This window comes from Bison bison, unplaced genomic scaffold (genome assembly GCF_000754665.1).
Source record: "Bison bison bison isolate TAMUID 2011002044 unplaced genomic scaffold, Bison_UMD1.0 scf7180017864254, whole genome shotgun sequence".
NCBI lineage: Eukaryota > Metazoa > Chordata > Mammalia > Artiodactyla > Bovidae > Bison > Bison bison.
Window position 1 is genome coordinate 1,426,120 of NW_011494826.1, and position 14,025 is coordinate 1,440,144.

General features: G+C 45.2%; 1 protein-coding gene across 2 annotated transcripts in view; it reads right to left on the reverse strand.

The window, feature by feature from the left end:
• The window catches only part of PRKCH (protein kinase C, eta), a 235,325-nt gene that overhangs the window by 15,809 nt on the left and 205,491 nt on the right, over positions 1-14,025 (reverse strand). For both annotated transcript variants that reach the window (XM_010847648.1, XM_010847649.1), the window contains exons 11-12: positions 8,507-8,645; positions 7,659-7,847 (exon numbers count right to left, since the gene is read on the reverse strand). In XM_010847648.1, coding sequence (XP_010845950.1) covers positions 7,659-7,847; positions 8,507-8,645 — 328 coding nt within the window. The remainder of the gene's footprint in view (positions 1-7,658; positions 7,848-8,506; positions 8,646-14,025) is intronic.

Here is a 14,025-nt window from a genome sequence, read left to right on the forward strand (position 1 = left end):
ACCGGATCCTCTTCCTCACCGGATCCTCTCCCACTGTCACCCCTTCAGCACTGGTGTCCCGGGCCCCCTCCTTTTACTCTCCACCCTCGCCCCCAGTCCACGTCTGCTCCCCTGCCACCTCTCTCCTGAGCTCCAGGCCCACGGGGCCAACTGCAAGGAACAGACCACTTTCCGCATGTCTCCCGGACCCCTCAGAGGTCCCAGTCCTAAACTCATCTTTCCCAGCCCTCACCCTCACCTAACGCACCAACGGTAGAACTGGTGACTGCACTCCTTTGAACACACATGCTCCGCTCCCCTCTGAATACTTGCACAAGTTAGCTCCTCTGTCTAGAATACCCTTCCCCTACCACCCGCCCTGCCCCGTCTACCCTGCTGAACCTTTGTTTGTTTCTCAACGCCCAGCTGAGACGCTGCTTCCTCTGCCTTGTCCTTATGTCACTTCCCTGTCCTTGACCCCAGAGATAGCTTTGATCATTCCTCCTTGGCAGCGAGCTAAGTATCCATTTACGTGTTCTCATTCCTATGAGGCTGTGAGCAACAGAAGACGCTGTGTCTTTTCAGCTTTGCTTCCCGGCACTTCGCACAAGGCCAAGCCAAGGGAAGGCATCTGACAAGTATTTGCCGGGTGGAATGAGACAGGGCTCCTAATTCCTCATGTATCAGTTTCTCCTATGGTCATAGGCTCATCTCAGGTCAATAGAGAAAGACTCAAATGCACAGTCTTTAAATAACACTCACATTCTTATCATAAATGTTATATCTTACTTTATGGAAAGTTAGATGGTTGGCAGATTCATGCTCTGTGAGTATTAAGTACATGGCACCCTGGAAGCTTCCTCCAGTGGCTCATGTTTCTAGGACAGTTGGAAAGAATCATATCAGGGAGTTATTTGGGTGCTAAACATGTGGGGCTCTAAAGGCAAAGGATGCTTATTAATGAAAAGGAGAATAAAAATGGGGAGTGGCCAGGTATAGGCTAGCTCAGAACCCTGGACTGGGAGTCAGAAAAAACTGGATTCTGATCCCAGGGTATTTCCCCCTCACGTGATATAATATATAGAACACAATATTTACCTTCTTGGCCATTTTTAAGTGCACAGTTTAGTGGGATTAAGTATATTCACATTGTTGTACAACCATCACCACCATCCATCTATAGCACTTTTTTCATTTTCCCAAGCTGAAATTTCTCATCCCTTAAACTCTAACTCCCTACCAACCCCTCTGCCAGCCCCTGGCAACCACCATTTTGCTATTGTCTCTATGAATTTGACTACTCTAGGGTTCTCATGTAAGTGGAGGTCCCTTTGTATTTGGTTTATTTCATTAAACATAATGCATTCAAAGTTCATCCATGTTGTAACAAGCGTCAAAATTTCCTTCCTTGCTAAGGGTGACTAATCCATTGTATGCATATAACATATTTTGTTTATCCATTCACCCGTTGATGGACACTTGGGTTGCTTCCACTTTTTGCTATTGTTCAGTCGCTCAGTCATGTCCAACTCTTTGTGACCCCATGGACGCAGCACATCAGGCTTCCCTGTCCTTCACCATCTCCTAGAATTTGCTCAAACTCATGTCCATTGAGTCAGTGATACCCTCCAACCATCTCATCCTCTCTTGCCCTCTTCTCCTCTTGCCCTCAATCTTTCCTAGCATTAGGTCTTGTTCAGTGAGTTGGCACTTCGCATCAGGTGGCCAAAGTATTGGAGCTTCAGCTTCAGCATCAGTCCTTCCAATGAATATTCAGGGTTGATTTCCTTTAGGATTGACTGGTTTGATCTCCTTGCTATCCAATGGACTCTCAAGAGTCTTCTCCAACACCACAGTTCAAAAGCATCAATTCTTTGACACAGCCTTTTTATAGTTCAATTCTCACATCCATACATGACTACCAGAAAAATCATAGCTTTGACTATATGGATCTTTGTCAGTAAACTGATGTCTCTGCTTTTTAACATGTTGCCTAGGTTTGTCATAGTTTTTCTTCCAAGGAGTAAGCATCTTTTAATTTCATGGCTTCAATCACCATCTTACAGTGATTTTAGAGCCCAAGAAAATAAAATCTGTAACTATTTCCACTTTCTCCCCATCTGTTTGCCATGAAGTCATGGGACCAGATGCCATGATCTCTGTCTTAGTTTTAGGCCAGCCTTTTCACTCTCCTCTTTCATTTTCATCAAAGGCTCTTTAGATCCTCTTCACTTTCTGCCATAAGGGTGGTGTCATCTGTGTATTTGAGGTTAATGATATTTCTCCTGGCAATCTTAATTCCAGCTTGTGCTTCATCCAGCCCAGCGTTTCACGTGATGTACTCTGCATATATGTTAAATAAGCAGGGTGACAAGATACAGCCTTGGTGTACTCCTCAATTTTGAACCAGTCTGTTGTTTCATGTCCAATTCTGTTATTTCTTGACCTACATACAGATTTCTCAGGAGGCAGGTAAGCTGGTCTGGTGTTCCTATCTCTTTTAAGAGTTTTCTGGTTTGTTGTGATCCACACAATTAAAGACTTTAGCCTAGTCAATGAGGCAGAAGTAATTTTTTGGAATTCCCATGCTTATTCTACGATCCAGCAGTGGATGTTGGCAATTTGATCTCTGGTTCCTCTGCCTTTTCTAAACCCAGCTTGTACAACTGGAAGTTCTTGGTTCATGTACTATTGAAGCCCAGCTTGAAGGATTTTGAGAATAATCTTGCTAGCATGTGAAATGAGCGCAATTCTACCTTTTAGATTTTGTGAATAATGATGTGAACACTGATATACAAATATGTTCAAGCCCTTGCTTTCAGTTCTTTGGGATATACACCCAGAAATGGAATTCCTAGGTTATATGGTACGTCTAAGTTTGATTTTCTGAGAAACTGCCTGCCATACCACTTTCCACAGTGCCTGCATAATTTTACATTCCCGTGAGAGCTACACAAGGGTTCTAATCTGTTTGGTTGTTTTAAGTAATGTGCTGAATGGCCTTTGCTGAGTCACAATTTCTCTGGACCCCAAGTTTCCTCATCTATTAAATGAGGGAATTGGAATGGATAATCTTTTAGGTTTCTTCTGGAAAAAAAAACAAAAAAACAAAAAACCACTATATTGGTCTAATTAAATCAAGTTGCAATTAGAACCAGAAAGCAGTTTGAATGGTTTGTGAGGTATGACTTGCTACCTTAAACCCTCTTCCTAATACAATAAGTAGAATCATACTTTTTCAGAGAAAAGGGCAAAGAGCCTAAAAATGCACCCTGCTCTCACTGATGACACTGGCATCTGCTTCCTGAGCATCTAGTCTGTGCTCAGCACTGTTCCAAGTATCCCCCTCGCGTCATCTCCAATCCCGAGAGTACAGATGAGGAAAACCCAAGGCATGGCAAAATCACACTGTGTGCCCAAGTTCCCACAGCCAGCAGATGAAAGAGCCAACATCTGCCCTCGGACAGCTCTGCTCTGCAGGCCGGTTCCTCACCACCAGGCACTGACACTTCCCTCCTGGGTGCTTCTCCCCACGTCTTGCGAGCTCTTCACTGTTTTCTTCCTTTTCTTTGATCACACTTCTGTTTAAATATCTCAGCCCTCTGCCAAGAACAGCTGAATTTCCTCAGCTACAGCATTTAAACCTTTTATTTTTAGGCCTGGGGGCTGAAATGTACAAAGCTGTCTCCGAAATCCTCTCGGTTAATATGTTTTAGTAATTTTCTCTGACATCTTTTCCAGTGTTTTTCAGAAAATTGCTCTTAAGGTACACTCCTTGAGGGAGGAAGAAACAGAATGCTTACCATGTCCCTGCGTGGCTTACATGTACTAATTCACTGAATCTGGGGAGGAACCCTGTGACATGGATTTTATTACTTCAATTTACAGATCTTTTGAGCAAGGACACAGATTCAGAGAGGTGTGTTAGCTTGCCAAGGTCACTCAGCCAGAGTGTAACACAGCTGGGAGATAAGCCTGCCATGGACTGAAACCCGAGCTTCTTCGTACAGGAAGATGCCCAACAGAGAACACAGAGAGCCACTTAAGAAAGTCAGTGCTCAGTCAGTGACACAGGATCATCCACTGAGCTGCTGGCATTAGAAAGGGCCCAAAATAAAGGGAAGCGAAGAGGTTCACAGCTTCCCAGAAGCGAGTCTGCAGGGAGAGGGAACAACTCAGTCCCCACTGAAGAGCAAATTCTTGTGAGGCACCAGAGGCTGTTTTCTCCCAGAACAAAGATTGTGGAGGCAGGATGCTCCTAGATAACATATAACTAGATAACTAGTTACTAAGTAACTAGATAACTGCTGCTGCCGCTAAGTCGCTTCAGCTGTGTCCGACTCTGTGCGACCCCATAGACGGCAGCCCACCAGGCTCCCCCGTCCCTAGGATTCTCCAGGCAAGAACACTGGAGTGGGTTGCCATTGCCTTCTCCAATGCATGAAAGTGAAAAGTGAAAGTGAAGTTGCTCAGTCATGTCCGACTCTTAGCGACCCCATGGACTGCAGCCTACCAGGTTCCTCCGTCCATGGGATTTTCCAGGCAAGAGTACTGAAGTGGGGTGCCATTGCCTTTACCAGCAATGTTTCTATATATATCAAAGATATAAAGTAATTGAGGGAGGGATAAATCAGGGATTAACATACACACATTACATATATAAAATAAACAACAAGGACCTATTGTATAGCACAGGGAGCTCTACTCAATACTCTCTAATAACCTATATGGGAAAAAGATCTGAAAAATAATGAACATATGTATAATAGACTCACTTTGCTGTACACTTGAAACACAACATTGTAAATCAACTATACACTAATAAAACTTAAAAAAAAGTAATTGGATCTATCTGATTAAATATAAATCATCTTAATAGTTCCATGTGAATCTTAACCTTGCTTAGTAGCTACTCTAGGTTTTATAGGGATTGGGTTAAAAGGGGTGAAACCTGTGTCTCAGATTTAGTGGGGAAGAATTCTCTTAAGAGGATTCTAAATGCTAAAAAGAGGTTGAGGACTTCTAAAAAAAATTAAGAGGAGCAGATGTGGGTGATGGTCAACTCAAATGCTGATGTGGTCTTTAAAGATTTCTCCTGGGCCTGGATTCAAAAGGTATTAAGTGTTTATCAGAGAAAGACTGAACTGGACTCTTAATCCTAAAATAGGGAACATTAAAGTTTCTTGAGGCACAGACTGACTTTTGTTTCCTACCCTTCATGGTACCAAGCACAATAACTTTTATACACCGAGGCCAACAATGCATATTTCCTTATGGCATGAAGTAGCATTTACATTTGAATTATATAACTCTGGGGTCTTTCTTTTAAATAGTATAAAAACTAAATCAGCTATGGCAATTGGACTAAATATGTGCACCATGAAAAACCATTCGTACTGTGATGGTGGTCACTGCAGGCCACAGAGGATTAGCATGCCTTGGGAGTCAGAAGGACCCCAACTCTAGACCACAGGACTGGGAGAGTAATAACTCAAAAGTAAGCCCAACTCTGTAGCACAAATTGTTGTGTTATCATAGAGTAGGTCATCATAGGTAGCTAGGACCAGCTAAGATGAGCACATTTCCCTTCCAAAGGTGGAGAAATTTTAAGGCATAAATCTATAAAGACAAGCCCTTCTCCCTGATTTTTTATTAATGAAATTATAAAAGCCACATTCTCCTTAGTCTAAATTTTCTACTAAATATACAAATAAATTTTTCTTATGAAAACAGGGTAGACAGAAGACATTTGGTAGAATCCCAAAGTACTTCACTTTTATCTCTATGGGCAATTAAAGCTTCTTCCATTATCAGGAGAGCACTGGTGCCTGAACTTGAGAATCAAGTTACAAATTATGATTTACTTGGGCAATATTTGCCTGAGAAGGATTTCTGTGATCATTTCCTGAGAAGTGGAGACTTCTCAGGAACAATTATGCCATCGGCCCCAGGACAGAGTGATCTGTAAACAACATGTCCTTAAAATGATACTAATTATATGACTGGAGATTTCCAGAGAGACAAGTCTCTCACCAACAAAGCTAGTATTTCCTGAATTTAGTTTTTTTGTCTCCAATCACAGGAAGTGATATGATTTGAGCAAAGTAATTTTTATCCCATAGATATCCCCCAGAGAGAATGGATTATTCTGATTTTCCCCTATTTGAAGAATATTCATCTTTATTCTCCCTGTGCATATATTGGGAAATAATAACCTGATTTCCTAATAGGGTATTGACCCAAATTACATTATTCTGTTATTACATGTTAACTTTTTTTATAACTTTATATTTTACTGGTATATTCAAGGTCTACAGGATATATGAGACTGTAAGGACAACAGGTGATGTCATAACCTGGTAATCAGATCAGATCAGATCAGATCAGTCGCTCAGTCGTGTCCGACTCTTTGCGACCCCATGAATCGCAGCATGCCAGGCCTCCCTGTCCATCACCAACTCCAACCTGGTAATAAACAATACTAAAAAATTAGTTATCATTCTGTACATTAAACAGGTCCTAGAATCAGAAGGTTATTGGCACATGGCAGGGCCCCTGATCAAAGCCCTGGAAGAATTTCTCTTTCTTGTTGGTTGTTCCTTCTTAATTTTTTTCTGGTTTTCTTCATCTATTTCTTTTTAAAGCTTTTTATTTTATATTGGAGCACAACTGATTAACAATGTTGTGATAGTTTCAGGTGGACAGCAAAGGGATTCAGCTGTCCATATAGATGTATCCATTCTCCCCCAAACTCCCTTCCCATCCAGGCTGCCACATAACATTTAACAGAGTTCCCTGTGTTACACAGTAGGATCTTGTTGGTTTATCCATTGTGTATATTACTTGTTACTTTCTTATTTTCAACATAAAAGCATCAAATCCACATTTCTTCCACACTTGAAAGTAAGGCTTCCATCATATTGCCTTAAATGCACGAGAGAGAGACCTTTTCTACACGATATTCCACCCTGCACCTAAATTGTGGGCCTGGCACCTGACTTGCACAAGGACAGCATGGAAGCAAATGAGATCTTGCCCAAGCCTGAAAAACCTCTCTTCTCTCCCAGCACCACTGGAAAGGCCCCTTCATCCTGCTCCTTGGATGTTGTCAACAGAAACACCATCAGTACAGAAACAATTGGCAGTGCCATTTACATGACCCAACAGCCTCATACATCCCGACTGCATGAAATAGGAGCATCACTTCACCTACACTGAAGCTACAAATGGTAGAAATACTTGATATTTGGCCAACAACACTATGAACAGCTATTACGTGTGCTCAGTTACTCAGTCATGTCAGACTCTGCAACTGTAGCCCACCAGGATCCTCTGTCCATGGGATTCTCCTGGCAAGAATACTGGATTGGGTTGCCATTTCCTCCTCCAAGGGATCTTCTTGACTCAGGGATCAAACCCACATCTCTTGTGTCTCCTGCATGGGCAGGCAGATTCTTTACCACTAGCATCACCTGGGCAGTTGGCTCCAAAATAACTATTGCATAAGAGGACAAAAAAGCCTGAGAAAACTCTGGTTCTTTGATTCTATAGATTAAAACACACATTTCAGCTAGAGCTGGTAGGTGGCATCAACAAACAAACAAACTTCAAACCCAAACAGCACACATAGCAAGCTGGTTTGCAATAGCTGGAAAGCTGGCTGAGTATGTCACACTTACAGATTTCAGGATCCCTGTGGCATCTTCATGCAGCCATGTAGGGTAGACCACTTCATCGTTCAGTATGGCCTCAAAGAGGTCATCTTCATTCTCTGCCTCAAAGGGCGCGTGGCCACACAGCATCTCGTAGAGCAGCACGCCCATAGCCCACCAGTCCACCGCGGGCCCATAGAGCATCTCCTGGAGGATCTGTGCAAAGGGGTGATGTGAGAGGAGCTCTGTGCATCTGATGAACAAATGCACCCTTAATGACTACAGAAAATGAAGGATTAGAAGCTGAAGTAAAGCAAGGGAATTTCCTGCACTCCATGTATGTTTCAGTCCATCTCTAGATTGGGGTCTATTTTCCTGGGGTCAAATCAGAGGCCTTCTCATTCCGGTGGTCAAACATCTATGGTCTACTTAGGCCAAAATAATAGTATACGCAGATCCAAACCAGAAAGTGCTTTGGGACTATCTCTGTGGAGGAGGAGGAGATGGGCTCACTCAGTCATATGGGGGCAATTCAAGAGCTTGTGGTTATTTCTACCAAATGGGGACAGGATCAAAGCTCTGCGTAGAGACAAAGAAGAAAATTAAATGGGCCAGGTGTAGAGTGCACTTTGACCTCATTCAGGGCTAAACCCTGAAGCCACTGCAAAGTTTACAACTCTTTTGGACTTGAATTTGTACTGGGAGGAACTGAGGACATTTTCAGCCATCATTCACCCAAGGAGCCAGAGAGGAGTCTGGAGGTGTCAGCTTTCAACGCTGCCCACAAGCTGCAGCGTCTGCTTGGCCCTGCCTTTCTGATGGGGCTGCTGGGGAATCTGGATTCCCAAAGCTGCTTAAGCAATGAGCACACTCACCTCCGGAGCAATGTAGTCGGGCGTGCCGCAGAAGGTGGCCGTGGTGACCCCGTTGCAGATCCCCTCCTTGCACATCCCGAAATCTGCCAGTTTGCAGTGGCCCTCGTGGTCCAACAGTACATTGTCCAGTTTCAGATCTCTGCAAGAAACACAGAGCAGCAAATATGGTGGGGCAGCCGGGCCCCAAACCATCTACCTGGCTGAGCTGGGTCACGAGACGGGGGGGTCACACAGCCAGGAGAGCTTTCTGTACCCACACTTCAAAGGGGAGACACCTTTTTGTGTTATCTGGATAAGAGCGGATATAAGATATCCACTCTCAAAATCTGCCTTGTGGTCCTGGATGATGGTTCCATCTGAATGGGCTAACCACATATCAAAACACAGGCTGCCCATTAAAAAGGGACAATGCGACTGCCAGGCTTCCCACTGACCACCTATCCAGGAGACATCCACCCACCCTACACCCTGTTCTGTGGCATCTATCTCTGCCCACTGGCCTTCGCTCAGTGAAGTTCTGGAGCACATGGCCACTGTGCAGCACACACTGTGACAGGCATCAAGAGCAAGACGATCCTTCTCCCTAAGGAACGCACTGTGTGTTCGGGAGACAGATATTCACTAGACTGTTAGCTCCACGGAGGAGGCATCAGATGCATCTGGGTCACACTGTGCCTAGCACAGTGCATTCAATAAATCTTTGTTCAAAGTATGTACACATAGATTAGTGTGTGTGTGTGTAGATACATAAATATGTGTGTATACATACACACATATATTGGGGGAAAGAGGAAAGGAGAGTGATGGGGAGGGAGATAGAACCAACTGTTGTGTAATACAAGTGGCATGAGAGAAAGAAGAACCATGTGCTGTGAGAGAAAAACAAGAAGGAACAATTCATTCCTATTAATGGCAGGACAGAGGTCTGTTCCACAGTAGAGGCAGAAATTGAGCTGGGCCTTACAGCGTGAGTCAGTCTTCTAGGTGGGGAAGCGGTATGAGACGGTCACTGTGGGCAGGTGGACAGGGCCCGCGCACAGAGCAAGAGCAGAGATGCAGGTGGGCTCAGGAACCCCATGTGGCATAGGAGGACTGACATGAACACACTGAGGCCATCAAAATGCCAGGGCTAGAAAGCAGAGTCAAGTCCACACTGTGAAGGGCCCTGCATACCACACGAAGGAATTCTGATGCTTAGATATTAGGCAAATGTGACCCACTGAAGCTCTCTAAGTTTTCCAGCTGATGAGAAAAGATCAGCTAGAGGGAAGCTGAGAGAGTCCAGGGAAGAGATGTTAAGACCTGAACTAGGACAGTGACAGATGGAATGACACGTAGGGATCAGTCAGCAGTGCTTTAGTGAAAACATGATCAGGATTAAGGCCTGATGACCACTTAGAGATGGATGAGGAGAAGCAGCAGCAGAACTGATGACTCCTGGGTTTCTGCCTTAGATTCAGTGGGTTAGTGGGGACACTAATGACCAGGGAAAAGCAAAACAGGAGTGAGAACAGAGTTTGTTTGGGTATAGCCCAGATACATAGAAACCTCAGATATTACGGTGAGTGCAGGGCAAAGGCACTCACCCTCCCTTCCCTAACCTGGAGCAGAATCCAATCAAGGGAAGTGAGTTTCCAGCAGCAGAACTGCTTGGTGAAAGGTATTGATGGAGGTAGGAACATGGGTCAAAGGTCAATAAAACTGTCTGCAAATGAAAGGCAGTGCTCCTGAACACCCCCTCCCCAACACAGGCTTCTGGCACCATCTCCCATTGCCACACATAACATAACAGAGGGAAGCTGGCACCACAGCAAGCTGGGAAAGAGTCCCACACACCTACATCCCATCGTAGGCCTCTCAGTCTAGCCTTGGGGGAGGATCGGGGGAGCAGCCCTGCCTACAGGGCAACAACCTCCACCCTTTGATCCTTGAAGGAAAGATGTGCTCAGAGGCAAAGACACTGGCTTAGCAGTGAAGGAGGCTGCCCAGCCAGCAGGGATGTTAGACGACCACCCTGACCTGGAGGTCTGCAGTCAACTGCCAGGGGGGAAGCTGCAGTAGCCGCAGCCTCCTGGGGCTGTCCTATGCGGAGTGATGGTGGCCCCTCACTGGGCCTCTCCACAGTGGGGGCTACTGACTGCTGCTCTGGGCCTTCGCATCCCCAGGGGGCTGTGTTGGGGCATTCATGGCTCTGTTTTCCCATGTCTTCCCATCTCTGCTCTGACAATAAAGGCCTGTTGGGCTGCTCGGCCCAAATGGAGAGGCTGGTCTCTGTCCAGCCTGGGATCACATTGCGACTCGGGGGAGGCAGGTGATGACAGAACTGGCAAGACTGGTTTCCACACTGGGCCCTGAGAGTTGATGCGGCCGGACCACGTGGGACCTGCAGACAGGGGTCACTGGAAGCTACCCAGGAAGGAGCACCAAGTCCCATTTTCCAGGAATCCGTGGATAAGCAAGATGAGAGCAGCAGCACTTTCTCAGGCCAGCCTCCACTCTGACCTCATGCTCCAGGCGTCTCCCGGGAGACAGGCGGAGATAAACTGGGTGCCTGTGCAGCCACTTCAGCAATGCGAGGCTCCTCCACCTCTAAACCAGACTCGGCCCCGGCCCCCCAGTCAGCCTCCTGCCCCTTTCCTGGGCAGAGTCCCACTTCCCACACAAGCTTTCAGTAGGCTCTGCTCTGTGGAAACCGTGTCCTCCTCCACTGTCCTCTCAACACACACACAGTATGAGCAAGATTTATTAGCCCACATGAAGGCAGGATCCCAGAAGAACAGGTGTGTGTGTTGTCGGGGGGCAGGAAGGATTCTGGTTACAGCCACTGTCAAGAGCATGGTCTCAGTCGTTCTTCTAAAAGTGGTTTCAGACTCAAGGCCCTGTTAGCGCCTGGTTGTCTGGCTCCTCTGGGGACTCATCAGTCCAAACACTGTCATCCCTAATCTCCGCCAGCCACTTCTCATCTGCAGCTCTAGGAGGGATCAAGGCCTTAGGGGATCTGAGCCTTGGGGCTGGCTTTATCAGCACCATGTTCCAGCCCAGCAGCCCACATCTGTGTGGTCCTACACTCAGAGACCTCTGACTCTCACACTGCCAGAAAGAGTAGCTGCATTTCTAAAATCTCCTGAAGCCACTGTGCTTGCTGAGAGCTTGGAAAGGATCTCCTTGGGTAGAAGAAGCAAGTGCTAACAGAAACTTACAATGGTCTAAAGAGCCGACCTGAGATTGCTCAAGAGAGCTTGTGACTAACGTCCCAGCTAAGAGGTTTGACTGCTTATTACTCAGCAACTGTCACAGGTATCAGGACTTGTTCGGGGAGGGAAAAGCGCTTTGTCATCAGTTTCATACGCTGCCCATCACAATGGGCATCCCATCCCTCTGCACAGGGAAGTCTTGGGACACGGCCCCGCTGCTCAGGACAAGGAACTGAGCGGCCCTAGCGATGTGATTTGGCCTGGTCATAGGATGCCCCAGGGCAGAGAGGCCAGCTCTACACCTCAGTCCTGATTTTGCAGTCTCCTTTTAGGCATTTTCAGAACTGGACCAGCCTTGAGAGAAATGCTATTGCTAATTTCATGCCAAGTACTACCTAAGCCCCTGCTGCTGGGAAAGACTGAAGGCGGGAGGAGAAGGGGACGACAGAGGATGCGATGGTTGGATGGCATCACCGACTCAATGGACATGAGTTTGAGCAAGCTCCAGGAGTTCGTGATGGACAGGGAAGCCTGGTGTGCTACAGTCCATGGGGTGGCAAAGAGTCGGACACAACTGAGCAACTGAACTGAACTACCTAACAGGATAAAACTCTCAACCAGAAATAATAAGGGGGTTTGATTAAGAGCGTAAGATAACCTGAGGATTCAATTCTTCCCTCAGCCCAAATGTCTCAAACCTCCACTGTGAGGTCTGTGCTGATGTCCCCAGATAGTCAGCTCTGCCCCCAGAGCACCCAGTTCACAGCTCTGTGACCGACAACTTTCACTGCATTCTGTCCATACACCTGTCTTGCCCATTGGCTGGGGCTGAGCCTTATTGCTCCCTAGCCTCAGTGCACGCCTGGCACAAGATGCTGACCAAAGAGATAAACGGAGACATCTGGATGGGTCACAGTGAGTTGCACCAGCCAATTCAGAGCCTATTTTATTTTGGGGGAAAGGAATGAAGTTCCATAAACTTCACTGGGACCCTTGTGCCAAAGTAATTAAACCTACAAAAATCCAAGTGCTTTTCCTCTTGTAGAAAGATGCCAGGGGTGAAAGAAAGAGCCCCGAAATATAATAAATTCAAATTCTTTGTTTTAGTGGAGCTGGGGAAAAGACACCACTTTAGGAGGGGCAAGCAGAGAGGACCCAAGCATAATCCTTTCCCCTTGCTCACACGCATATGAAAGAGGAGAACACGAGCCATTTGTGGCTATTGTCAGCTTCCACTCTAAGGGTAAATAGCTATCTTCACTTAAAGAAAAAAAACCAAAGCAAAAAAAAAAAAAAAGTCACTCTTTGACTCCTGAATTGAGTATGAAATAGGCAGAGAAGTCAGTTTTTGGCTTTGGACTTCCTCAGCCTCCCCAGCCAACATGTAAGTCAGCAGCCGAAGTTAACAAGGCTCCACAATGAAGATTACAAGTTCATACAGGGCACAGGCTCAGATCCTAAAACACCAAATACACAATTCTGGCCTCATCATTCATTAGCTTATTGAGCAGTGGTATTTAATAGCTCTACCTTTGTTATGCAAGCACAGAAGGGTAGAAAGAGTTATTTTATCCTCCCTGATGGTCTGAAAGGTACATTGTTCTTGCTGGGGTAATGAGGGTTACTTAAAATGCCCACAGTGGTTTCAGAGAGGATTCTGAAGTGGTTGAAAACAAAGGAAATTCAGAAATTGTATTTGTTTTGTTTCCACCATGAGCTATTCTGAGAGTCATAAAACAGAATGACAGGAGTCTTACTGCTTAGACCTCTGGACTTAGTTATTCTTCCAAAAGAAATAAACAGCAGTGAGTTGAGACTGGCTCCTTGAACAACAATGTATCTAAGAGGTTATTCAGAAGCTATTTTTAATGTATCTTAAAAAATTTTATCATGGAACATTTCAAACTTATATGAAAGTATGGTGAATAACAACAACTCCTGTAGTGATCACACAGCAAAAACAGCTGTCAATGCCCAATCGTGTTTCAACTGTACTTCTACTCCCTTCTTGACCCGTCTTTTTTGTCGGATCTGGAAGCAAATCCAAAATATGAAATCGCCTCATCTATCCATATTTTAACATCTAAATCTAAAAGACTATTTTTTAGATAAAGTACAACTTTGCTATTAGTTATCCTAAAATATACAGTCAATATACTATTTTAAGTATACTGCTTTTTGTCTGTTTGCTCATTTGGGTGTGTGTGTGTATATGTGTGTGCGTGTGTCTAGATGAGGATGATAACAAAACAACAACAACAATGATTAGTGTCAGTAGTAGTAACATACACTGAATGTTCACTAAATGCTAAGTGCTTCATCCAC